The sequence below is a fragment of the Peromyscus californicus genome, unplaced genomic scaffold, assembly GCF_007827085.1.
Source record: "Peromyscus californicus insignis strain IS unplaced genomic scaffold, ASM782708v3 Scaffold_1__1_contigs__length_55948999, whole genome shotgun sequence".
Taxonomy (NCBI): Eukaryota; Metazoa; Chordata; class Mammalia; order Rodentia; family Cricetidae; genus Peromyscus; species Peromyscus californicus.
The window spans coordinates 6151542-6179235 of record NW_026294492.1 but is presented as its reverse complement, the minus strand read 5'-3'; the positions used below and the strand labels follow the sequence as shown (position 1 = coordinate 6179235).

General features: G+C 49.2%; 1 protein-coding gene and 2 non-coding genes across 4 annotated transcripts; all 3 read right to left on the bottom strand.

The window, feature by feature from the left end:
- Nucleotides 1-112: 112 nt before the first annotated feature.
- On the bottom strand, nucleotides 113-27611 carry Cpsf3 (cleavage and polyadenylation specific factor 3). 2 transcript variants are annotated; one of them, XM_052745818.1, is made up of 18 exons: nucleotides 27382-27610; nucleotides 23121-23184; nucleotides 21837-21934; nucleotides 20431-20559; nucleotides 18790-18967; nucleotides 17438-17527; nucleotides 16219-16369; nucleotides 14296-14471; nucleotides 13651-13809; nucleotides 12704-12850; nucleotides 9782-9934; nucleotides 8498-8606; nucleotides 7704-7802; nucleotides 5946-6040; nucleotides 5114-5201; nucleotides 2959-3028; nucleotides 1281-1377; nucleotides 113-294 (listed from the first exon to the last, which is right to left on the bottom strand). In XM_052745818.1, the coding sequence occupies exons 1-18, from the start codon at nucleotides 27429-27431 to the stop codon at nucleotides 193-195; spliced, it is 2055 nt and encodes a 684-aa protein (XP_052601778.1). In that variant the 5' UTR covers nucleotides 27432-27610; the 3' UTR covers nucleotides 113-192. The 2 variants fall into 2 exon arrangements, 1 of the variants encoding a protein (XP_052601778.1); XR_008220108.1 differs by lacking the exons at nucleotides 113-294; nucleotides 1281-1377; nucleotides 2959-3028; nucleotides 5114-5201 and having other exon boundaries at nucleotides 9768-9934; nucleotides 27382-27611.
- LOC128116141 (small nucleolar RNA SNORA21) lies at nucleotides 25560-25691 on the bottom strand. Its single transcript, XR_008220397.1, has one exon. It is a non-coding gene; the product is annotated as a small nucleolar RNA SNORA21 (small nucleolar RNA).
- LOC128116125 (U6 spliceosomal RNA) lies at nucleotides 25882-25991 on the bottom strand. The gene has a single exon (XR_008220385.1). It is a non-coding gene; the product is annotated as a U6 spliceosomal RNA (small nuclear RNA).
- Nucleotides 27612-27694: the final 83 nt, after the last annotated feature.

The following is a 27694-nucleotide window of genomic DNA, read 5'->3' as shown; positions in this document are numbered from 1 at the left end:
GGAATCAGCTCGTGTGGGAGGCGGCTCCTCGAGGACAGGATGGTTCGAGAACAGTGGGCAGGTGGTCCGGCAGGAGTCAGGCCATTGGGTGCAGAAGGAAACAGGCCACCCGGAGAAACTAAGGTATTTTATTTGAAGTGGCGGCCGTAAAGCCGCGAGGGTGAAAAAGTTCCTGTGCTGGGAACGAGGGTGTCAGTGCACGGGCGTCAGGGCCTCGTAGAGCCTCTGCGCGGCAAGCTCCACCATTTCTCGGAGGGACTCATCCTCCTCACTACCTTCCTCACACTCCACCGTCTGAAAGCGAAAGACACACACTTCAGTCAACAACCCTCCACCCCGAGGCTGCTGCGGACGCAGGGCCACTCCCACCTGTGACAACAGGGACTGAGAGCCAGAGGGGCGGGGCCAAAGCCCCTCCATCTGTCCATACACATCCACGTCAGTCTGTGCAGCGCGGATTACTTGGCCGGCAATGAGGTGGTAAACGATTCACCATTGGGTGCTATTTGACTCCAACTAACCATCTAACGGCCACGGCCTTGTTGTCACTATTGTCTTTTAAAGATAACGTTAGTCTCACTACACAGACTGGCTTCAAACTTCCCACAACTCAGGCCAGTCTAGAATTCATGATCTTCTGCCCCAGCCTCCTGAGCAGTGGGCTTACAGGCATGTGTTACCCAACCTGGCTTATGGTAGCTCTCATCTTATAGCTCAACTACAAAACAGTGCCAGGCCAGCTTGGACTACAGAGTTCCAAGGCTAGCCTGGGCTACAAGGTAAGAACCTATCTCACAAAACCAAACCAAACCAGGAACCTGGGTGTTGGGATTACAGGCATGGGCTTCCAGGTGCCCACCTCTGTACATTACCAGAGAGAACCCATGTGCCCACCTCTGAACATTACCAGGGAGAACCCAGGTGCCCACCTCTGTATATTACCAGGGAGAACCCAGGTGCCCACCTCTGTACATTACCAGGGAGAACCCAGGTGCCCACCTCTGTACGTTACCAGGGAGAACCCAGGTGCCCACCTCTGTACGTTACCAGGGAGAACCCATGTGCCCACCTCTGTATGTTACCAGGGAAAACCCATGTGTCCACCTCTGTACGTTACCAGGGAGAACTCAGGGTTTTGTCCACGCTATGGGAGCATCCCACCAGCTGAGCTAGCCTCCAGCCTCCAAACTGTAGTAGCCAACTAACTTTCAGGGCTGTGATCTTGTTCCTATCTTCACCTTATCCCCCACATGTCTTGAAACACGTGGACAGCTACATACCCGCGTCTCCAAACTAATATTCGCCGTTTTCCCGTCCACTGTGACACTGAGGACGGAGTCATCTTTCACGCTGACACAGTCTTCTCCAAATATGTCCCTTGAAGTGAAGAGAAATCTGGCATTAGTGGGAAAGTCCCACCCCACCTGTTTGGGGAGAACATCCTGAAGGGAGGTCCAAGTCCCGATATATAGGATGCTTTTCGCTCCCCTGGAGACACGCTGCTGGCCACTAGCCTTCTACGACAGCTAAACAGCTCTATCACGAGAGTGCCCGCTGTTCCATTTAGCAACACTGTTATGCTTGCTTTTTTGATTTAATGCTGGCGGGGATTAAGCTCGGGGCCCTGCACACACTAGACAGACATGCCACACCAGCCCTTAAAAACTCTTCTGAGACAGGGTCTCACAAAGTTGCCTAGAATGGCCTCTGACTTCAAATCTGCACAGATCTTGTGACCATCCAGTCTGGGGCCAACTTGGGCAATACAGTGAAGTTATGCCTCTAGAACACGGAACAAAACAAAAAGCCAACTAAAGCCATTATTTAATTATGTTATCACTATGAAATTTTAGAAAAACGTAAGGAACACAAAAACCTTCTGAACACTAAGATGTCTGCCCAAGTCACTTTCAACTTAAAGGCAGAAGCAGCTGTCGTCATGAGAACCTGTAACATCCCTGGAGGATGTTAAGTTGGCTGCCAGGTGATGGGTGGGTTCTGACTTAATCCACCGACTCCTTCCCCGACAGACCCAGATCATGCTGGCATCGGCACAACCGCATTGGGAACCAGCACGTGAGGCCTAGGTGAGGAAGCAGGGCAAAGGGGACAGCCTATGACTCTGAAGAAGGGGACAGCCTGTGACTCTGAAGGGTAGAATATATAGAATATACACACTCCCACCACCACGAAGTTCTACTCCACATCAGGTCAAAGCCAAGGCTAGCTGGCCGTGGCGAGTGCTCTGAAACCATGGGCCGAAATGTATCTTTCTTCCCTTTGCCCTGCAGGCACTGGCCGATAATGAAAAACTAAGTTACTCGTTCAACAAGCAAACGATAGATGAGCTCTTTAGGCACGATGCTAGCTCTTTAGGCACGATGCTAGGTGCTGAAATTATAAACCAACTATCCACTGTTGAGGTTTCCTAATCGCCAGGAAAAGCATCCTGAAATCGGCTCAAAGACCACGTACAGAAAGCCGCCGGCACTAGAAACACACTGAGTCTAGAGACTTTTCAGTTACAGACCTACTGGAAAGAGCCTACAACACCCACTTTATCAAATAATCCACACCCAAGCAAACATTTAAAATAATTCTTTGTTTTGTTTTTCAAGACAGGGTTTCTCTGTGTGGCCTTGACTGTCCTAGAACTCACTCTAGACCAGGCTGGCCTCAAACTCAGAGATCTGCCTGTCTCTGCCTCCCAAGTGCTGGGATTACAGGTATGTGCCACCACCGCCATGCTAGAATAATTCTTAAAGACACAGGGATGTTCAGCACCCAGTCTCGACAAACGTGCAAGCTCCGTAAGCATCTGGCACCAACCACAGTGTGAACTTGGCTATAACTTGGTGCATCTGTAGCACGGGGATACACCATGAGTTCAGCACACCCACCCGCACACCTGCACACCCGCGCACCCACGCACCCGCACACCCAGCTCCCGGGACTTACTGGAGCATGACCTCCAGCCTCTTGCTGTAAACGTGCATCTCTAACTTCTTAGAGAACTTCTGGACGGCACCTGGAGGACAAACAGCTCAGGCGCCATCTTCCCACTACAGTTTCCCACTACAGTCATCCAGCAGGTCAGCAGAGCTCATTATGGAGATGTGAAGTAACCACCACAGAGACCTCCAAGGCACAGCATGTGATGTGTCGCGTGCCACAACGGCAAACTCACGTGCACTGTGTCATCTCAGTTTTTATAAAGGAACCACAGTGACATGTCAGTTCACTTTTATTTCTCATATTTCCCAAACTTCCATTCTGAGGAGAGGTAAGATTTTAGGTCCAATAATTCCAGAGGACACATCAAGCTCTTTTGTATCTAAACGTTATGCACATTTAACATCCTCTGATATAGCATCTGATTATGAATGTTTTCATAAAAATCAATACTTAAGAGGCTGGAGAGATGGCTCAGTGGTTAAGAGAACTTCTTGCTCTTGCAGAGGACCTGAGGTCAGTTCCCAGCACGCACTGGGGCAGCCCACAACCTCTAATTCCAGCTCCAGGGAATCTGACCACTCTGGTCTCTACAGGCACCTTAAACACATGTGCACACACACACACAACTAAAAGTAAATCTTAAAATAAATAATATTTGCCAGGCAGGGCAGTGATGACACACACCTTTAACCCCAGCACTCAGGAGGCAGAGGAAAGTGGATCTCTGTGATTTTGAGGCCAGCCAGGTCTACAGAGTGAGTTCCAGACAGCCAGGGCTATGCAAGGAAACCCTGTCTTAAAAGCCAAATAAAATAAAATAAAACGATAATAATAAATAATTACTACTTTTTTTTTTAAAGACCTCAATAAACACACAACTTGATGGTCAAGATGAGTCACCTTTAATCTGCAGTTAAGGTCACCATGGCACATCCATTCATGTACCTCCCTGGCCTGCACAGCCACACAACAAAGCACCCATTCATGGACTCGGCTTCTCCAAAGGAAGGCAGAGTTCCCAAGTGACCCTCCCTACTCAGGACTGTGAAGTGTGCACACACACAGACTCTTCCCCTGAGGACGTACTTCACCATGAAGGCCCGGTGCTCACTGTATAGCCCAGGCTGGCTCACACTTGCTGGCACCCTTTTCCTCTGACACCCAAGTGTCGAGATTATAGGAGTGGGAACCCACACCCAGCTCCTTCTCAATGTTTTTGTTTTTGAATCCATGAGACAGGTGTGCATCACTGTGCTTGCCCAAAACCATTCTCAGTGCTGGGGAAGCAAGTGCTCTTAGCAGTGATCCACGGCGGTCACACAGAGCAAACAGCAGCACTGTTCACAGGCCAAAGGTGAGGATGAGACACGTGACAGAGACTGTACATCACCGCTACCCACGACCCGAATGCTCCCCAGGAGCTGAGGGAGGGTCTGGACGTGCTTATTCATGTGACAGAATGGCCAACACAGAAGACTCAGGAAGTGGCCAGCTCCACTTTCTAACAGCCTGTGCCCACCATGTGTCTCTAAGACAGGGACATTTTTGTTGTTGTTGTTTTGAGACAGGGTTTCTCTGTGTAGCCCTGGCTGTCCTGGAACTCACTCTGTAGACCAGGCTGGCCTCAACCTCAGAGATCCGCCTGCCTCTGCCTCTCGAGTGCTGGGATTAGAGGTGTGCACCGCTGCCTGGTCAGACAGGAACATTCTATATTGAACAGGCTCTGGCATCATGGGAAGGGTCCAGCGTGGGGGGCATCGCATCTGGAGACCACAGAGCCAAGCTCCAGCCATGGCACACGCGCTCGCTGGCTGGAGTCACCTTTCTAGTTAGCACCTCCCCTTGAACCTGAGGACAGCTTTCTCCTTGACAGACTTGCGGGCTCAGCTGAGCACTGTTTTAGTCTCTCTGTTCACAGTGTTTCAGGAGAACTGTAACTAAACGGGATTCTACCTTTGTGGGACCGTGATCAGACTCCTACTGTGTGAAGGACGAGCCAGAAGGAAAAATAAGGCACTGAAAATCCACACTATCATGTCCACACCTTAAAATTAGACGCTAGAAACCAGGAAGACTTAAGGTCTACTCAGGGCTCCACTGACTTTGGTTCTAAGAATCTGGAACAGATGGAATGAGTAAGCGTGGGGCAAGCCCATACCTTTCCTGATTTTGGGATTCGACTGGACTTCCAGGATCACGGTGGTCACTGTGTCCGCATACATGTCGTTAGAGGGGTTCGCCAGCCACTACAAAGAAAGGTGGAGTCAGGAAGGTGGAACGGCAGCCATACTGCTGCCCAGCTCTGCCCGTCAGGACACCTGGCTGCAGGGGAGCCGCTGCTCCAGCTTTGCCGGGAACCAACCGTCTCCTAGTCACGTGACACCCACTGAACTTCCTAATCAGCAAAAGGGAATCTACCAAGCACCCCCTTTGTGGTCAAAGGTTTTCCATGCATTGACATTTAATTTCCCCAATTATTTTATTAAAAAAGAAAACTAACCCCAAAATAACGCACGCAACATAACTGTTAGTGCTGGATTCACTCAGATTCCAAACCTTTTCAGACTTTAAATTAAAATGTAAGTACCTCATTTTACCCTCTCCCTCCCTTCCCTCCAGCCTCTCTCTCCATGTCAACCCCACTGCCACCTACTCTCCCTCAAACTCACGGCCTCTTTGACCCAACTGCTGCTACTTCTCTTTGCCTAGATACATAAGTAGAGCCTGCTCAGCATGGACAACGTTATCTGTGTGCTCTGACTTTGGGGCCGACCACTAGGTCTTGGAAAGTCAATCAGGGGACTTTTCCCCGGGAAGCCTATTTCTCCAGCTCTGAGAAAGCCTTGGGGGCCTGTAGCTTTCTCTAGGGCTGGGCCTCTGAACTTCCCTCTTCAAACTGACGGCAACCTGGAGGATCAGTAACCACACTTCTCAGCCATCACACCTACGCTGGTCGGAGCCCTCACCCCGGAGGTGATGACCGGACTCACCTCTAGAACCACCATGCCGGGCTCCTGTACGACAGTGATATTTTTGAACACCTTCAGAGCAGGTTTTTCTTGAATTTCTAACTCTTCTACATCACCTGAAAAAAATGACATGATTCATATGATTTTCTTACAGACTTTAAGAGGCATTCGTCTTTGTAGAGACGGTTAAAACAGAGCTGCTGTAAGCGGGAAAACTAGTAACACTGAACAGTTATGTCTTATGCTAACTGCTCACAGCAACTGAGGACAATGCAGTACCTAATCCTACACACGCACCTCAGGCACCAACACTTGGGCCATCAGCTAGAGAGATGGGTCTACACAGCACCTCAGCTCTAGTGTGAGCCTCATGGGCCAACTCCCCACCTCTACCTTGAGTTCAATCATCACACCCGGAAGTCCAGGTGCTTAAAGCTCACTAGTTCTTTTTTTCCAAGACAGGGTTTCTCAGTGTAACTTTGCAGCCTGTCCTGGATCTCACTCTGGAGACCAGGCTGGCCTTGAACTCACGGAGATCCACCTGCCTCTGCCTCCCGAGTGCTGGGATTAAAGGTTCACTAGTTCTTTTTTTTTTTTTTTTGTTTTTCGAGACAGGGTTTCTCTGTGTAGCTTTGCGCCTTTCCTGGAACTCGCTTTGGAGACCAGGCTGGCCTCGAACTCACAGAGATCCGCCTGGCTCTGCCTCCCGAGTGCTGGGATTAAAGGCGTGCGCCACCACCGCCCGGCAGGTTCACTAGTTCTTAAGTGAATCTTCTCAAGGACTAGTTAACTGACTATCATTAATTCATGACTTTTCCCTTCGGCCATAATTCTTGGATGAGGTCAGTCTAGGTAGGAGAGAACCCTCCTCCCACTTCTTGCAGGGCACCACTTTACTTCAGGGGCTGTGGGGGGCTCAGGAGCAGCAAGCGGTCACAGCCTGGGCTGCTCCCGCCTCCTCAGAGAGCCCACACCCGTCAGGTATCGCCTTACATTGGGTAAAGACAGAAGCCTCTCCTTTACAGTGGTGAGAATGGTAACAGGCCTAGGCTCTCACCGAGGTCTCACCAAGCCCGCTACCGACCTGGGCCGGCAGACTAAGGAAGGCGACACATAAAACCCTAATACAGCTAACGAAAACAGACTTTATACAAGGAGGAAGGGCCACTGACATCTTAGGACGGGGAGTGATCGAACATACTGTGGGATTTTTGTTCTTAAAGGTTTATTTACCATTGTGTACACAGTGTTCTGACTGCCCACCAGAAGAGGGCGCCAGATCCTATTACAGATGGTTGTGAGCCACCATGTGGGTGCTGGGGATTGAACTCAGGGCCTCTAGAAGAGCAGCCAGTGCTCTTAACCTCTGAGCCATCTCTCCAGCCCCTATTGAGGGATTTTTAAAAATTTGTGACTATATTTTTTTTTCTAGCCTTGTTTCTTTTTTTTTCTTTAATTGATTTATTTATTGTGCATTGTTGTTTTGCCTGTGTGAGGGCGTCGGTCCCCTGGAACTGTAGTTACAGACAGTTGTGAGCTGCCATGTGGGTGCTGGGAATTGAACCTGGGTCCTCTGGAAGAGCAGTCAGTGCTCTTAACCACTGAGACATCTCTCCAGCCCCAATGAGTATACTTTTAAATTTCCACTTTTATGTGATAAAATGACCATGTAGTACACACAAGGAATTCTGAGACAGCTATTAAAACGAAGTACATAGTTCCTTAGATACCAAAGTGTCTGACTGAAGAAGGCAGTGAAGTGGATTTCAGCGAACGCACCTGTCAACCTCTGCAGCTGGTGATACAGCAGACTGAAGGGCCCGGTGTATGGGATGGCTTGGGTCTGCTTTACAGTGCTCATGGCCAGGTCGGTGTAGTCTGAGGAGACAGTAAGACAAACACACTTTCAGAGACCAGCCCACCTGAGCATGGCGGTGAACACATAATCCTAGCGCTCAGGAGAAGGAGGCAGAAGGATTGGAGATTGGTTCCAGCCTCAGCTACAAAGTGAGACGATAGATCAAAACCAAAAGCAAAAATGAAACTATATCAAATCACATAAAATACAACTTGTAAAACCAAACAAAACAAAAGTTAATCCGGGGAGTGCAGAGCTATTTCAGAAATTAAAAGCACTCCACTGCCAGAGAAGATGGAGACAGGGCGGCTGTGACATCAGCAGGCGCAGTCCCTACAAGTGAGCGCTCGTCAAAGCTGATTTGGTGAGGAATTCGAATGCTCCCACACTTTCAAGGAAAGTCTCTTTCGCACAGAGCGATGGAGATTCTATTCACCTGTCGCTATTTGATGTGCTGCTACTTGACATCCGACCACATGTGCAGCCAGATGCTGAACAGGTAACAGAGCTTGTCACTGAAGCTTCACAAGCCACGGTCCATCCCAGAACCCAGTGTGGAAGGAGAGAACCCACTCTTGACTGCTGTCCTCTGACACACACACACACACACACACACACACACACACACACACACACACACCACTAGACTCGGCACTTTTCACACTTCCCTGCAGTGCTCGGAGCAGACCGCAGTCACAGTGAACAGTGTACTTACTGGAGAGGTCACAGGGCGACAGTATGTGGTAATTAAAGTTTCTTTTAACAAGAATTCCAGAGACCCGCTGGCCCTGTTCTGGTTTCTTGTCTGCCAAAAAGCCCATGACCTGGTGAAGACAGACAGAGCAGAGTGGTGTCAAAGGGGAGGCCTCAGGCTGTCATCACATGGGGTGGGGTGTGTGGAGGGGAGCTCTGACCCACAGAGGAAGAAACAGCTTTTCTGAACACCAAGACGACACTTTCAACCACTCAAATACACAAACCTGACAAATTCAAAAATTACTATTTTATTATTATTATTTTTGCTTTGTTTTGTAGACAATGTCATATGTAGCTCAGGCCTGGCCTTCCTTCCTATACAGCAGAGCCTGGCCTTGAACCTTTGAGCCTGCTTCCATCTCCTAAGTGCTAGAATAGCAGACAGCGGCCGCCCTTAAATGTAAACTCTCTCCACTCCAAGCCAGTGGCTCCAGGGATGAAGCCATGTCTCTCCTGGTGCAGCTGCAGTTATGCAGTGTGCAGCTGCTGCCCAGGACCTCTCGCTCTAACTGTGCAGACAGTTGTTCCACAGGCCCTGGCAGGGCCGCGCCCTCCTAAAATGCTGGCGACTCTGCTTTCCTCCAAAGGACGGACTTTAACACGGTAATGCGGACAAGAGGAAGACAGAGCTTTAAAAACTGTCAACACTTTTGGTGGTGCTATGGATCCATCTCGGGGCATGGCTGGCCAGTAGTCTACCACGGAGCCACACCTCTGGGGCAGCACAGCTCGGACAGAAGCCCCTTCTCAGGAGCAAAGCCGCACCCCGAGTCTGAAGGTCCTGTTCACCCTACAGTTCTGTAACAAAGGCTGCCGTCGACCAGCTTTCCCTTTCTCTTGTCCCTCCTGCAGCTCAGGCTGGCATCAAGCCTTCAGTCCTCCGGCTTCAGGCTCCCAAGAGCTGGAATCCTAAGCCTGTGCCACCAAGAAAGTGTCCCTTAAGACTCTCCCTGGGGCTAGAGCCACAACTCAGTGAAGACCACTTGGTGCTCTTGCACAGGTTCCACGTTTCATTCCCAGTACCTAACTGGTGCCTCACAACCATCCGTAACTCCAGTTCCAGGGGATCTGATGCCCTCTTCTGACCTCCTCAGGTACCAGGCATAGGCACGCACGCGCGCGCGCACGTGTGCACACACACACACACACACACATACACACACACACACACACACACTCTCTCTCTCTCTGAACACATCTCCCTGAAAAGAACACGGCTGGGTCAGCACCTGCTGCCTTGTACCTTGGCGAGCTTCTCTCCCCTGAAGTTCAGGGTCACAGCCTCTGTGTTCCGAGGATTGTGAACCTCGATGTGAACCTCATCATTATCTTCATATTCTCGGATCAGCGCTGCTTTCAGCCTGGCCATTTCGTTCTGTTCCCCATGGACTAAAATCTGCACAGAATAAGATATGGGAGTATAAAGAATCCCTCACCATGGTGAAGGAATGTCTTTAAGAACTTTAGTTAATTCATAAAATGTTCACACGCGAACTGAGGAAAACATATTCTTGTCTCCCCCCCCCCCCCCCCCCCCAGACAGGGTTTCTTTGTGTAGTTTTGGTGCCTGTCCTGGATCTCGCTTTGTAGACCAGGCTGGCTTTGAACTCAGAGATCCCCCTGGCTCTACCTCCTGAGTTCTAGGATTAAAGGCATGCACCACCAATGCCTGTCGTCCTCTTGTCTTAAAATTTATTTCTATGTCTGTGTGGCATGTGGGTGAGCGCAGGAACTGGCAGAGGCCAGAAGAAACTTGGGAGCTGGAGTTACAGGCAGCTATAAATCTCTGGATGTGGGTGCTGGGGACCAAACAGGTCTCTGAAATAGGAGGAGGCAGTCTGAGCCACACTGAGCTGTCTGTCCAGACCTCGCTTCCCTGGTTTAAACTTGTGTGGCATGCTTCCCTCTCTGTCTGAGTCCTGGGCATCCACTGTAAGAGAGTGAAGGAACCAATTTATGCACGAATAGGATGCACACCCTGTCATCTCTAGTTCCAACATTCACATTGAAGGTTGAACCAGGCGGAGTCCACGGTCCTTCCAGCTTTAAATAAACTTTTTTTTTTTTTTTTTTTTTTTGCTCCTGCTAGGAAAACATCCATTTTCTTTAGGTTTCGGACAGTTTCTTGTCAATTAAAGCAACTGCGAATGAGATGCAGTGTTTTAAAGGGGTATCTACCCCTCTGGCACTGGCTGTCAGTCAATCTGTTTGGCCTGTCCTGCCTCTTGTCCTCCTTGGCAGGCACCTAGTCTCCAAACCACTAGTAGATAGCTTCTATCTGGTCTGTGGAAGCATGGCCAGCATTATTCCAGGGCAAAGGCTTGTCACACTGGGGTGAAAGACCCAGTTTGGACTGCCTGAACACTAACCACAGCACTGCTGTGGATGTGTAATCCTGACCAAGTTACCCAACACCTCAGCTGCCGGGTTCCCCAACGGCGTCATGAGCAAGTGCATGCGTAAGGAAATGAGTACCCTGGCACTCCATATGCAGTAAATGCATGCTACTGCAACTGTAACTTCACATGCAGCCACACACTGGATAGTAGTGCTGGTTACTAGAAGGTAAACATCAAGTCCCCACTGAGGATTTAAAACCAGAGGCACCGACAGAACCAGACGACCATGAGATGCAACCAGAGCGAAGGTCGGTCAGCAGCAGCAGCAGCAGCCGCCGCCGCCGCCGCCGCCAAGAAAGCAGGACAGCCTCCCTACCTGGCCTCAAGGTATGGGGTGGGATCTGTGAATCAATCACACACACACAGCAGAAACACATGATGGCATCTACACTGTGCTCAAATTCTACAGCCTACATGCCATGCTAAGGAGGGAGTCGTTTTCTACATGGGAAGAGTCTGTTCATTAAGGGCAGGGGGGAAAATGCTTAGGAGGGCCAGCATGCTGAAAGGTACCCAAAAGCTACCCGCCACTAGATGTCACTCACACCAGCCGAAACGTGCCTCAACAGCCTCCAGGAGAAACAGGCTACTCCTGGCTCTACGTGGAAGACAAGCGGCATGGCTGGACCTTGAAACTCATGACTCCACTTATGTGAAATACTGAGAACTGTCAGAGTCAGAGACAGGAAGCAATTGCAGAGAAACTGGGTAGGGCTGAGGAGACAGCAGAATGGGGACAGGCTTCTGCTTGGGTGGCAGAACATTCTGAAACCGGAAGTGGGGGCAGCTGCGACATCTGCGTAGGTGATGCCGCTGAATTTCATACTTAAAAATGGTGAAGAATGCAAACAGCGTGTTGTATAGATTTTGGGACAGTAAAAATATTTGATAAAGAAACAAAACACACGAACAAAAGGCCATTCCCTTTAAGCAAATTTTCAGAACACTGGGAAGCACTAATCTATTTTTATGAACACTTGTTCCACTTCCAGTGAAAAGCACCTAATTGTTTTCAGCTTAAAACCCTTCCAAATTCCACCAAAATACGTAATTGCTCCTTTTCTCAGCCTTTTAAGATTATTATCATCATGTGAGTATATGATGTGTGGAGGGTGCACACGCCTCAGCATCATGTGAGGTCAGAGGGCAGCTCGGTCGGTCCTCTCGACCTCTACACAGGTTCTGAGGACTGAACTCAGGTCAGGAGGCTTACAAGGCAAGCCTTAGCCTACAGAGCCGTCCCACTGGCCCACTGTTACTTTTCTCAGGATACTTATAAAGGAGAAATGAGTTCTACAGTAAGGAACTAGTACAGTATCTGTTTATTTCTCTATCTGTGTAAACCGTGCACACTTCCTCTGACCTCCCCTCTTTAAATGACGTCTGCACTGTCCCTTTCACAACACTGTGAAGCGTGCACAAGGGCCAGGCACTGTGGCCAGTACGTCAGTTCTCACTATTTCATCTGCACAGGGACCTTACAAAGAGGCTCCACACCTTGCCAGAGACACACAGCAGGCAAGGGAGGGAGCTGGGGTTCAAGGCAACAGTCACACCCCCAAGCCTGGTTCTCGGGCTACCGGAGAGGCAGCAGCAAACAGAGCAAAGGCTAGACAGGGCTGGTCAGCCTGAAGGAGCTTGAGTAAAGGGAAGAAGAGTGCCGAGGGCCTAACTCACAGGGAGCAGTGAGGTCTGTTACACCAGGTGGGGGCGGAGCCCCCGAGTTCCATGCACCTCACTGCCAGACATGGCATTCACACACTAACCACATGAGGCGGCTTCAGAGCACGGATAAATTCACTGGTTTGCTGGTAATCTGTGTGAGCAGAGAAAGAAATGTAATCAACCGACATTTTCAGTGGCAACTTCTGTCCAGACATGGTGGTGATTTCTTCGGGTTCGGACATGATGTGCTGTTGGAAACAAACACAAGACAGACTGTGCAGTCAGACAAAAGAAGGCGCGTTTCGGTGAAAGTCACTCTCATGTTCACGCCTCAGTGATACCAAACCCTTGTGCTTTTCATTACCAGAAAGGTCAGAGGGTTAACCAGCACTCAGTGCCCACAGCACGCTGGCAGTGAAAGATGTAACTGCCAAGAAAGCTGCCCCAGCTCTCTGCGGCCGCAGCGCAGCCCCCCGACACCGGGACCCACACGGCACAGCACACCTCTAGTCTGGACCATCTGAGCAGATGGCCAGCAGGCTCTCAACGACTTCACAGAATGTGTGTGGCAAAGGGTGGAAATGACCAGAATGGGAACCACACTCTGTTTCAGTTAAAACAGATATTAGCAGCAAGAAGACAAGAGAACATGCTTGCCTGGACACCCTCTAATTGCCTGTCAAGTTCTGCAGTGTTACCTACAGTGTGCACATCCTAGGCTGAGAACAGCCCTCCACACCTAAGGAAGATGGCGGTCAGCTCAGGCACGTTACACAGTTTCTATAAAGTTCCGCAGTGTTACCCACAGTGTGCACACCCTAGGCTGAGAATAGCCCCCCACACCTAAGGAAGGCGTCCATGTCACAGGCTGTGCACCCGTCATCTGAAAAACGTCTAAATGTAGTATTTTTGAGCAAAAACGCCTGGGGAAGCTCAACTGGTAAAGCCTACACAAATAACCCTAAATCCAAAAGCTGCAGAACCTGAACGTGACTTATTCCAGCACTCTAGAAGAAATATCGACTCGCACCCCAAGACGGTAACTGACCTTGGCAAGTGTCCCTTCTACGCAGTACCCCGCGATGATGACGCCATTCCTCTTATCCGTGCACCAGCTTTCAAACAGCTCTCTGGACAAGCCGTTTTGAATCATGCCTGGCGAGGCCATTACGACACTGGGACCGATGTCGTCAAAGTGATCCATGCTCTGAGAGACAAAGGAAGGGTTAAAAACCGAGTTCCAAGACAGCCAGGGCTATGCAGAAAGATCCTGTCTGAAAAACCCAATACCAAACAAACAAATTTAACATGTTAACACTTAAACATGTTATTTCAAAACATTTGGTCATAATATACTTTAAATTAAATCAGACTTTATTAATAGATCTTGGAAAGCCAAATATGGGTGTTTTATAAATTCCTACATGGAACTTGCAGTGCTAATCACAGGACCAGATGTGAACAACAGAATCTAAACCTGTGACCTGCCATATTTTCCCTTTCAGGACTTTCTTCCTGCAGCAGAAGAGATCTAAGTTTACAGCAGCATACTGAGGGCATGTGGCGATTTAGAGCGAGCCAGGCCTGACTACAGTGAGTCCCAGCACCGTGATACAAGCCATAGAGCAGGAAGCCTCAGCAGGGAGGGCTGTAGGCTGCCCTGTCCCCACCCCCCTTCTTCCATAGGCATCACCTTGAGGTTGCTGATGTGCTTGAAAACAAAGGGGTTGTTGATGTTGATCTGCTTCCGGATCTTGTCGTTCATGGCGTTCACGTAGGTCTGGTACACTGCCATGCACTTCTTGGCCAGAGACGAGGCGTAGTAAATGGGAATGTCGTGCAGTTCTGGGTGGTTCTGCCAGTACTCATCTACAGAGATTTTAGGAGAGGCAACATCACTTGGCAGACGAGGTGAACAATTCAAATAATTAACGATAACAAAATTGACTTTAAAAATTTGAACAGCTAAGAAATGAAGTACCATACAACTATATTTTAGTGAGTCTGAGAAAAACTTCCCTATTCCTTACTAATGTAAACTACAAATCTAAATACTGGTATAACATCTAAAAATAAAGTTGTGATAACAGATCAAAAATGTGGAAGCTTTAACAAATCTTTCATTTTAAATTTATACTGATTAATAGACCATAACTAACTACAATGACTCCTCTCGAGGTTTTAACACAAGTATTATTAACGTAATTAGTATTTTAGATAGACTTATCAACTGCTTATTAATCATATTATTATAATTGTATTTCCAAAAATCTTTTACACAAACCACTTATTACTAATTAATGAAAGCAGTGAACAAAATACCTTCACATGAAGGTACTGCCCGTTAGCTGCTCAGGCGCACCCGGGAAACGTCTGTCCGGTATGAAGGGTTAGGAGTCGGAGCTCCCATAGAAATGTCTGTCTGGTATGAAGGGTTAGGAGTCGGAGCTCACATGAACTATGTGGGGGTTCACACTGAGACGCCACTCATTATTACTTGCGATCAAGTTTGCCTGGATGACTGACATTTTTATCTGTGACACCTGGCACCCTGCATGAGGGTGACACCGCAGTGCCACCTTCACTCTGCTCTTTGCTGGTCACGACAGCTCTTCACTCACGATTTGATAGACCACCTGGACACACCATCACGTTCAGAAGACTGAACAGCACAGTCTCCATGAAGGCCTGGCTCCGGCCCTGAGCTGCGTTAGCCTCAGCGCAGTCTCCATGAAGGCCTGGCCCTGAGCTGCATTAGCCTAGCTTCCCTATTCTGTTTTCCATTCAATGACAAGAACAGTCTGTCCCCATCTCGGAGATGGCAGCACGGAACGCGTAGGAGGCAGTCCCCTCTAGTCTCTTCACACCTGCTATGAACACAGGTGCTGTCTACAAGGATGCTCCCTCACAGACAAGACTGTCTAAGTTCAGAGGGGGTTAGTAAGCACATGCACACCCCTCTTGGAACGAGGTTATGCATACAGACTGAAGTCTTCGTAAGACAGAGAGAAGCAGAAAAAAGAAATCACTTGTATTTCTACTATTCATTTCTGTTTGTATGTTTCTCTAAATAGAAGCGAGTATATACTTTTTCAGTCCTATTTTTTTTTTTGTATGCTTAATACTCTGTGAAATACTAAATTAAATAGTAATTTCCTGAAAATACTACAATGATGAAGAGTCAGGCCCAGGATCCCAATACTTGGGAATTCTTAGCTAACCTGGGCTACATAATAAGGCCTTGTCTAAAACAAACAACCCTCAAATAACAACAACAAAGGACCCCAAGGGACACACTACCCATCTCTCTTCATGTCCTAGAGTGTCACCACTAGTCTAAAGGTGCTCATATTGGAAGGCTTCAGACACTAACGGAAGCAGAAAGGCACCCAGCTTGGCTCTCATAGCAGTGGACGGGAGGTGCCCTCTCCCCGGCTCTCACTAGCACCAGGTCCCCATGCTGTCCCCATGGCACTGGGGACTGAACCTGGGTCTCGTGAATGCTGGGCAGGCACTCTGCGACTGAGTGGGGACACCTCAGTCCCCAAATGGAATTCTTCAATGAACAAGATGAACCAGGCCGTGAGAGAAGCGGACTGCAGCGTCACCCAAGTACCTAGAATCAGCAGCAGCTCCTGAGCTCGTCCGAGAGCGAAGACAGGGATGAGCCCCCGGCCCCCTCTGTTGACAATGTCGTGCACGGTGTTGCAGAACCTTGCTTCTCGCTCCTCACGTTTCTCATGGATATGGGTCCCATAGGTAGATTCCTAAATAACACGTGAGACTTGTAAGACCAAGACCAATTACCCTGGAGAACTCAACGCTTAGGAGTAAGGAAAGGTTGAGGCTGAGATTCATTTCTTCAGCAATGTGGCACTAACCTGAGCGTATGTTGTTATAGTAATAACTTGAAAATACAGTAAACAAATCAGAATTCCCGTCTCATGACGACTGTTACAGAAATGGAGCCGGGGAATAGTAAAAATGTCCCTTCTTCCCTCAAGCTAACTGTGCTCCACGTTTTCCCTCCTAACCTGGAGAAGTCAAGGCTTCCCAAGCAGACATACGTAATGTTTCTCAGGTTCATATTCAAGCCCCTCCCGACACGGGAAGCACTGCATTCCCTGGACTTACCAGAAATGCAGATTCCAGGCCCTGCCCACTCACCGCAGCACCAGGTTAGTCCTAAGTGGGGAGTCCGGCCCTAAAGAGCAGCCCTGGGAAAGGGAGTACCTGTCTCGAGGGTTGGAAACCATCTTCCTCAACTTAAGTTTGGTGACTAAGCCCGGGGAATCTGCTCTGCATGCTGCACAGCTTGGGCACGCTTGGGCAGCTGCGTGTTCAAGCCACAGCCCAGGGACCAAAGGGACTCGGTGTTCCTGTGCGTATGGCAGGCCCAGAAGATGCCTATTCCCCGACACTGTGTCAGTCATCACTCTCCCCAAAGTGCTCCTGCAGACAGTTGACTCTCGTGTCCTTAAGATGTGCAAACTAATAAAACGTGACAGGCATCCTGCGGAAAAGGCCAAAGCCATCGCCATGGCAAAGGCAGTGGGACCATCTCTAAAACGGTTTAACATGCTCTTCTAGCAAACCCACCAGAGAAAGACAGGCAGGCCTCAGGGAGGCACACCCTGTCTCCTCACCAGCTGACACAGACCATGTTTCTAAAACTAGACTAGAAATGACACACGGCACAGCAAAGGCGAAAAAAGACCAAGAAAATCCTCACATGAAAAAAAATCAACGACATCAGGAACTTGACGCTGTTTTTTTTCCACTAGAAAAGGTTCTGATACATTACACTAACTGTAACCCAGTCCGTTAATACTTACAATGATAAGGATGTCTGGCTTAATATTAGGAATTTCAGCAGCCATTAGATGTCTATCTTCTTGTCTTGAGAAATCACCTGTATACAACAGCTGTGAGGAAACATAAAAGCAGAAAATCAAGATTTGGGAAAGGCTCCATTTACTGGTAAGCAGTTGAATCCTGAAGTCTAATAGTAAAATTGAATTTAAAATAGAAACCCCACCTGCCTACACCTGAGGAATTTTAGATACATCGCTTGCGTCTAATTCTAAATGTGTAACTAAGTCACAAAGGCCACCTGCATTTCAATTAGAAAACATACCCCATCGTCACCTCCTCAAAGATAACCTACATCTCAGAACAATTCCCGTGAGAATTCAGATCTACACTCCCTGCTTCCTGTTTAATTGTGGTGCCCTGGAACCCAGGACAAGAATGAGCAATTTGATGACACTGTATACCTCAGTGGGCAGACATTTCAAACAGATGAGCAGCTACAAGGTTTCACTAAGACCCTTTTCTCCACTTTCTAAAGCAGAATCACTGAAAACTTACAAGAGAGAAGCCAGGGCTCCCCCTAGGTCTCATTCTGTGGGTATTATAAAAAGCTGCCTAGCTGACTCTGGGGTACAGCCAGAGTGTAGACAGCCGCTCTGGAGTCTAGGATTCCAGGGCCAGCCAGACGGCCCAGCTAGTAAGGGCACCTGCTGCCAAGCCTGAGGACCTGAGTTCAATCCCTGGAGCTCACATGGCTGAAGAAATCAACTCCAAGTTGTCCTCTTACCTACCTACCTACACACACACACACACACACACACACACACACACACACAGACACACACACACACAGATTCCTTAGTCCATTCAACATGGTTGTGGAGCTCTGTGCTGACTAATCCCCTTCACTTCCACAGGCCACCCTGCTTAGGTGCTTCCCTGAATCTTCCACAGCACGGACATAAACCCCAAGTCATGTTTTAATTTAGTTAACTAACTTTAGTTTAGTGTGTATGCTGGCGGGTAGGTGGGTGCACTCCACAGCATGGGGGAGGTCAGAGGGCAACTTTGGGAGTTGGTTCTCTCCTTCTATTGTGGACTCGAGGAACTGAACGCAGGTCCTCAAGCGTGTACAGAAAACACTTTTACATGCTAAGCCATCTTGCCCGCCCTGTTTTAGTTTTAAACAGAAGCAGCTGCAAAGATGGTTTTTCCCAGCCTGTTTTCTGAAGGCCCCTGAAGCAGGACCGAGCCTGCTGTGCTGGGGAACTTGCTGTTATAACGGGGAGGGAACGGCAGTGGCTAGCTTTAGCTTCTTTCAGGGAAGTTTCCACACCACTCCTCTGGGGGAGCAGGGGTCCAAGCTAGAGCGTACCTTCACTCCCGCAATCTCAATCATAAACATGGCCGCTCCCAGGACGTGGCCGGCATGGTAACACCAGAACTTGATTCCCGCCACCTCCTTAACTTCATGGAAGTTGATGGTTTCGATTTTGTCCATGCTTTCTTCCAAGTCTGTCTCAGTGTACAGCATGTCATCTGCCGATATGTTGCTGAAATTGTAGATGATATGTGGACACAATTTTTCTTAACATCACAGTACACAGGGATGGGGCTATAGCTCAGGGATAGAGCATTTGCCAGAAGGCACAAGGCTCCAGGTTCAGTCCCCTCACAGAAAACAGAACAGCAACAACCCTACAGCACTTAGAATCTCAGATGTTTCCATATTCATAACACAAAAGTGTGCGTAGCTACAAAGCTTAACTGTGAGCAAAGCGTGACTCAAGTAGTCTATACATTAGGACACAGTACTCCATGTATTTATTGAAGTGCTGGGCACTGAATGTGAAGTCACAGACGCCAGGCAGGTGCTACCCCAGAGCTACATTCCTGGTCCTTTCTCTTCTCCACTGTCATTCTGTGGAGCCAGGGTCTCACCAGGCTACTCAGGCTGACCTTGAACTTGCAATCTTCCTGCAAGAGCCTGAGGTGGGAACATGGGTTTGTGCTAAAGGCCCAGCTACACAAATCACTCTTTTTTTTTTTTGGTTTTTCGAGACAGGGTTTCTCTGTGTAGCTTTGCGCCTTTCCTGGAACTCACTTGGTAGTCCAGGCTGGCCTCGAACTCACAGAGATCCGCCTGGCTCTGCCTCCCGAGTGCTGGGATTAAAGGCATGCGCCACCACCGCCCGGCCACAAATCACTCTTTAATAAGGTATTTCTCAACTTCTCCCTCCGACATTCCTGAGGGAATAACATCCATACACATGAACATGGAGCAGACACTCTCCGCTGGCCTGGCAAAGGACTTCTCTTGGTGTTGACAGGACACCTCCTCTGTATATGACACAAGACTCTGTAGCCAGTGACGGCTTCACAGGCAGCTGCCTCTTACCGGGACCTTTAGGTAAACAACCTCTGTGTGCCTCACGTGCACTGTCTGTAAAATGGGATTTACAGCGGAGCTGGCGTCCTGAGTTGATGAGGGTCAGAGGGGACTGAGCCCTGAGGACTATGTGGTGGTTCAGGGCAACAGCATTAGCAATACACATCTGTCCAGCCCTTTGTATTTACATATGACGAGTAACAACACCATGCCAGCTACCCGAGTAAAAGCCAACTGCTGAAGACTAATACTTCACACTGTAGTGTCCCAAACATGCTGGGCCCTTCGTGGTAGAGGAGTGGGCATTTCTTACAACTGGTGCCAACTTCCCCAGAGAACAGCATCACCTAAGGCAATTCTCTCTTGTCAGATTATCTAAAGAATCCACTACGCTTAATGCAGTCAGTCTTAAATTAATAGACTGGCCAAGTGCTACCCACAGAGTGTTTCTATCAGACCTTTGGAGTTGAGATTTGACAGACTCGAAAGGAAACCATATACAGTCGGCTAGTGCTGATGCACAAGGTGTATGCCGAAACTAGACCACAGCATCCTTCTAAACAACGTGGTCTGCATCTGAACTGCAAGTATGGGGTATAACCTGTACAGTCCAGTGAAGCGACTCACCTGACTTTGACATAGTCCGAGAGAAGCCATCTGTAAATAGCCTTTGTGGCGTGAGTCATAAACGTCCGTCCTTTGAAGCTGGTTTTCTGGAGGAACCAGGGCAGAGCCCCACAGTGATCCAAATGGAAACTGAGAAAGAAACAGGCCATTAGTGCTCTGGACACTAGAGGCCAACACCCCATCGAGTTCCCGCTTGACGGACAGAACGTGCTAAGCACATAAGGACACGTTCGGAAAACCGAGAGGAGGCACGTCGGTTCGCTCCTACCACATGGTGTAGGGATTGAACTCATGTCGGTCTTGGTAGCTAGAGCCTCTACCCTCTGGGCCTTCTCGAGGCCCTCCTCCTCTATTAGGAATTAATTAGAGGGAAACAACGTAAACCACATCTACACTTGGCAGCCGGAATTATAAAAACAACTTTAGTGAAATAAATGGAAACTTGTCACCATCTTTAAATGAAGTTCTTCAAGACACAGTCTTGCTGTGCCGCCTACGCTGGCCTCAGACTCATAGCAATCCTCCAGCCTCAGCCCCCTGAGTGTTGGGATTACAGGTGTGCACCACCATGCCCTCCTTAAGTGAAGTTCTTTGTTTGTTTGTTTTTCGAGACAGGGTTTCTCTGTGTCGCCCTGGCTGTCCTGGATCTCACTCTGTAGCCCAGGCTGGCCTTGAACTCACAGAGACTCTCCTGCCTCTGCCTCCTGAGGGCTGGGATAAAGGTGTGCACCACCTGGTGACGTTCTTCCTGAGGGAGGTGACAAGGCAGCAGGGACTCCCGGGACAGGTTCCCGGTGTCCTCTGAGGATGGCCCAGAGGACACGGGCTTTCACCACCGCGCACTGCAGTTCCCAGAGCCGCTTCCCAGCCAGCTTCTCTAGGCTGGGGACACGGCAGTGCTGGCTGAGACTTAGCAATCTGCACTGTGTTTCCTAATGGAAAACATCTGTTTTAATTTAATTTTATTTTTGAGACAAGGTCTCACCATGCAGCTCTGGAACCTGGAACTCACTGGGTCGATCACGCTGGTCTCAAACTCACAGTCCCAGAGATCTGCCCGTCTCTGTCTCCTAGTGCTAGAACTGAAGGACTGTACCACTACCCCTGGTGATTAAAAACAAAATCTGCCCATCGGGATCGCTCCGAGAATAAAGGTACTTGCCAACAAGCCTGACCATAGAGTTCAACCACCAGGACCACAGTGGGAAGAGAAAAGCAGCTCCCACATGTCCTCTGATCTCCCCATGAACACTGTGGCATGTGCGTGCACGCACACACACACGCGCACACACACACACCACACACACACACACACACAATGTAAACAAAACCCCACACCAAATCCTGGGAAGACTGATCTTCACAGAAAGGCCTGAAGAATGACACGGTCAATAAAGGAAACTTACTGACTGATCAACAGGAGGTCGATCTCAGCCGGGTCGATGAGGTCAATGTAAGGGAGAGCATCCATTCCTTCCAGGCCAGGATGGATCCCACAGTCCAGCTGAAGGAGGGAAAACCCAGCAAACAGATCACAACGGGCTACAGATCTGATTACAACTCATCCAGCAGACACTGAGACCGCATTCAGAGGAGCCTGGTGTGTGCCCTCAGACCTTGGTCTCAGGAAAGATGAGGGTGTGCCCGAAGCAGCTCTTACACTTAAGACACAGCTAACATGTAGCAGCACAGGATACAGAATACAAGACATCACTGGGGTTCACAATACAAATGTGCTAAGTTTGGAGGTCTGGAGCACTTCTCCCACCAGGGAGAGCACTATCATACAGGCTGGTGACTGGATTTACTCTATGGGGTGTTATTACCAAGTGAACAAATTCTTAAATGAATGACTCTGGTAGGAGCTGGAGAGATGGCTCAGTGGCTAAGAGCACTGGCTACTCTTCCAGGGGAACCTGGTTTGACACCCAGCACCCACATGGTGACTCACAACCATCCACAGCTCCATTTCCAGGGGATCCGATGCCCTCGCTGGACTCCGCAGGCACCAGGCACAAACATGGTGCACAGATATCTGTATAGGCCAAACACCCACACAGACAAGTGATTTTGTAAGACAGGTGACTGGGTACATATGCCTGTGTTTTTAAGACTGAGCGAAGTGTGAGGAAGAAAGAGGAGACAAAGGAACAAGAGCCAGTGCCCACATCGCTACTGGGACCATAGGAACCAGTGCTCCTGACCCCTTCACCTCGCAGCAGGGAGACGGACCTGACAGAGCCAGCAGGACTGATGCCACTTGTGGGGCAGCCAAAGCTGACACACATTCAGGGCATTTAAATCCTTGATGTCTTCCAAGGGGGGGGTGGTCGTCAGGTTATCTAGACACTTCAGGAATGGACAAGGATGTAGAAGAGACACTACAGTCTTACAAGGTATCTTTTTAGGTTACTTGATGCTTTTAATCACTAAGCACAAGTGTCAGGCTCTCTCATCAGTGTTGACTACATACATGCACATCCTTTCAGCTGATGCTACAGAGAGAACTGGCTCACTAGGACAGACCTAACAGCCAGGACAGAGAGGGCTACACCGTTTTCTTGACTATACAAATAATCACTACCCAGGCTAGGGGTGTGATTCAGTGGCAGACTGTATGCTTGGCATGCACAAGGCCCAAAGTTCAATTTCCAGTACCAAACAGCAATAGCACCACCAATAACACTTACCATGATTTTTCTTCCTTTGAACTCCAGAATAATGCATGATCTTCCCACTTCTTGGCCTGCACCACTGCAAACATTCAGAGGGAGAAATAAAATGATTAAAGAAACCATTAAAGCCGTCCAGAGCTGGTTTGGTGGCACGTACCCACAATGCCAGCACCAAGAGTCTGCAGTCATCAGTGCGCAGTAGCCCCGCCCCACTCCACCCCACTAACAGTCAACACAGTAAACTCAAACTCTTTCACAGCTTCATTTAAGCTCCTGAGACAGGAGACAGTTCTACAGTTTCAAACAGAGGGTGCGCACCCCGGTAGGAAGGGGTGAAAAGCAGTCCTCGGGAGCTGAGGGACGTTTAAGATGTAAAGGAGAAGTCACACAACACTAGAACTGATTCAGATGAAGCCACCACGCCAAAGCCTTTCATCTTGAGAGCATTGTACCAAGGAGTCTGGTTGGTCACCTGCGCTTTCAGCCCTTCCCTCTCTGGGCACATCTTAAGCTAAACCTAACAGCTTTTGATTGTGTTTTCCCAAATCTAGCTCACAATTCACTCGGTGCTCTTAAGCATGGTCCTAACTGCCCAGGACAGGTATGTGGTCTAGCAGCAAAGAGGCATGAGATGGATCATGCATACCCATCTACACTGGGCTAGCCATGGATTAAGAGAATAAGAAACCACAGAGGTGGTGGAACTTTCCTGAAACCCCAGCACTCAGGAGGTAGAGAGGAGAGTAATGTTGTCTGGTGGGCAGAGCTCTGTGACTCTGAAGCCAGTCTGGGCTACAGAGAGCTCCAGGACACCCAGGGATACATGGTGAGACTCTGCCTCAAATAATAAATGAATAAATCCCATGGTGGTTTTCATCCTCAGTGAAAATTCCCGGATTCTTATCTATACGAATTCTCATTTCATTCTGAAGCCAGCTTCCCCACAGAGCTGTCTGTCTGTCTGTCTGCATTTCCTCTCCTCCCATCCACTCCATTCACCAGCTGTTTCTGAGATGGTCCCTCTTGCTAAGTACGAGCAGCCCTACTTAGTATAACTGGTCCCCTGGGCAGCTACCACCCCCTTGTTTAAGAGCTCCGTCAAGCACCTCCCAGCTTCGGACGCCACACTCTGGTCTGTCTTGCTGACTTTCCCATTTTTCCCACTCCTCTGCCTTGGCTCTCCAGCCTCTGAATGCTGGTCTTCCCAAGTCTCTCCCGGGACCTCTTCCCAACTTCATGGTCTTTATGTTCATGAGTCTGACATGCTGATGACGTCAGAGTCTGTATCTACAGCCCAGACTGTTCTGTACTCTAGACCTCTTTACTGGGTAAAGTATCTGCCAGGTACTTCATGTTCAATATGCCAAGACAGTTTTCACAACCTCCTGGACCGGCTCTTTCTTCCTGGAATGTTCTGCTCTTGGCTATGACAGGACTGGCTCCTTTAGATCATCTGGGTCCCAGCTCAGGTTTCACCTTCTCAGACCCTTTCTTGATCTACTCTAATTTATCCGTTACTGCCGCTTCAATCTGCCAGCCCACATCATGGCCGTGTAACACAGACACACGAAGGTATTTATTTATGGCGTATTTCACCTATCACAATGGCGGCCCTATTAAGAGACATGTCTATCTTGTCCACTGCTGTACTGCTATGGGGTCTGAGACGTTTGCCAAACTCCCAAATCAGAAGCCTTAGAAATTCTATGCTAAGTGAAGGAAACCTAGCACGAAGAGCTCATATTGTGTGATTCTGTTTGTATGAAATGTCTCAAAAAGGCAAAGCCACAGAAAAGGAAAATGCACTGATGGTTGCTGAGGGGTAGGGAGGGTGGGGAGAATTGAGCGTGATTCCCAATGGGCTTTTTAAAAAAGAGGCTAATGAAAATGTTCTGGAATTAGGCACCACAGTTGTAATAAAGGTTATATAATTCCTCAAATACACTGAAAATCATTGAAGCTGACCATGATGGCACATCCTGTAACCCCAGCACCTGGGAGACTGAGGCAGAACTGTCATGAGTCCGTTCCAGGCCAGTGTGGGCTACATAGTGAAACCCCATGTCAATACAAAATACCTCCCCCCCCCCCCCACAAAGCACACATGCACACACTGAACTGCATCACTGCACAGCTTTATAAGCTGCGTGGTGAGTTTCATCTCCACAGCTTCCACACAACAACAAAACCAAATTCCTTTCCCTGTGCACCAAGGAACCTGGAATGTACCCTCTGTGCTCCATGACTATCCCTTCAGGTAACATCCAAGCAGTTATAAAATCCTCCAGGCTCCACTTCTGAGCTCCTGGGACCCAATTCTCCCGGCCCATCCCCCTCACCTTCCTGGCTACAAGCCCTCATTACTCAGCACTGGACCATGTCGATACAGCCAACCAGGCCCTTCACTTCAGCCACCTCTTTAGTCATCTAAAAAACTGCAGTGTTTTGTTGTTTTCTTGTCACAACCCTGATTGAAGCAAACAACACATGTTGCCACTTCACCCAAAAGTGATGTTTTTACTCTGTCCCTTCTTGACGGCTCAGTAGGTCACTAGCAAAAGGCCTACTGAGTGCTTTTAAAGGGGTGGGGTTGGGGGGAGTAGCCACATTCTTTTTTTGTTTTGCTTTGTTTTTTCGAGACAGGGTTTCTCTGTGTAGCTTTGGGCCTTTCCTGGAACTCACTCTGTAGCCCAGGCTGGCCTCGAACTTCAGAGATCCGCCTGCCTCTGCCTCCTGAGTGCTGGGATTAAAGGCGTGCATCACCACCGCCCAGCTAAAATAAATGGAACGCTCCACGAATTTGAATTTGCGTGTCATCCTTGCACAGGGGCCATGCTAATCTCTGTATCATTCCAATTTTAGTATATGTGCTGCCAAAGCGAGCATGGCCACATTCCTAATGTAATCCCCACTGTGTTATATGGTTGCTTCAAATCCCTTGTTGGCTCACTATAACTGATGCCATACATACTCAAACTCTTCAAATCTACACAAGGTCCTTTGTAAGGTGGGCCCTGGTAGCCTGCCCCAAGTCATCTGCTATCTGTTAACCACAACCAGAGTGAATAGGCCATGAGTTGGGTCCACCCTCATCTTCCCCTGGAACACTCTGGCTCCTACACTATCTTTAATTTCGATGAATCCTTTAACACTTAGGCTGCACATCAGTCACATTTCCAGGATGCATGAGATATCCTTGCCTCATCTGTTAGAAAGTCCCGTTTCCAGGCTCTCTGGCCCTCAGCACAATGTCTACCTGCACTCTTGTAACAGAAGTCAAGTGAGCATGATTTACTGAACACTGCCCATGAGCTTCCCTCCTTACAAATAGCTGTTTCCACATGAGGAAGTGGGTTCAGTCAGGCTACTTCCCTATTAAATAGAAAGACTGGGTTTCAGGTCTGACTCCAAGGTAGCTGTCTCTTGTTTTTACAACCTCATCTCAGGCCTCCCCACTTTGTTCTACCAAAGGAGTGAAATCAGTGAACTCTTAGTCCATGCCTGGTGAGGTATGTGATACTTGCTTAGTGTGTACAGGGGGCGGCAGGGACACACGGGTGCCATCATTGGTCAGTGTTCAGTAAATCTTACTGAATGAATGGGTGATGGAGCTAGTTTCTATCTTCTGAAAGCAGTACCCATTCGTGCGGTGCTAGCCAGTATCTAAAACCGAGCAAAAGTTGCCTGGGGAGTCAAACCGCTCATCTGGACCAATCCGTTCTTCACTTTTACATGCCTGAGGTAGGTCTCTGCAAACACTCCAGAGCGCTGAAAGTCATTTCCACTAAAACCCGTCTTTTGGAGCTAATGGAGCGCGGAATTTCTCTCCGTGACACCTCCGCTTTCTCCTCTGCAACTTCCTCCCGCCGTCTGCTAAGGTCTGAGCTCTGAAGGTCCACACTCCACTACCGCGTCTTTATTACCCTGGCCATCAGAGCACGTGTGGGGTCCTGGAGATAATTAGAGCAGTTCTGCCTTGCACTGTCCTCCTCTACCGGTCGGTTCCCTCAAGGCGTGACCTGATGTGCGAGATCCGGACTTGTGCTAATTGCAACCCTCTCTTTATGACCTGGATTTTTTTTTTTTCCAACTCCGACATACCCTCCCCTGAGACTGAAGGGAAAGGAAAATGACATTCAACCTAGCAGGCCCCGCGATCAACATTCTCCAAGCCCCGTGCGCCCGGGAGGCTGGACCCGCAGCAGCCGCCCCGCGGCGACCCCGCCTGGCTCTCACACATCCGGGGGGCTTCGCTCCCTCTCTACTCGTCCCTTACAGGGGTCGGATCAGCAGCTGGTCGCTCTCCTCTGCAGGAATCGCGGACATCCTGGCAGCCTCAGGAGCGGCGTGGACCAGGAACCCGCCGCCGCAGTCTCTCACCGGAAAGCACAGCCACGGCGAACTAAGGAAGAGAAAACAACCCCCCCGACGACCACCAGCACACAACTTCCGGCGCCCTAATGCGCCCAGAAGGAAGCTCCTCCCTCCAACTTCCGGTCTGAGGACAAGGTTCCTCAGGTTCCCCGCGGCGCGGATTCGGAACTGGAGGCGGGGCCTGGCGACTGCGCCTGCGCAGAACTGGGGCGGGG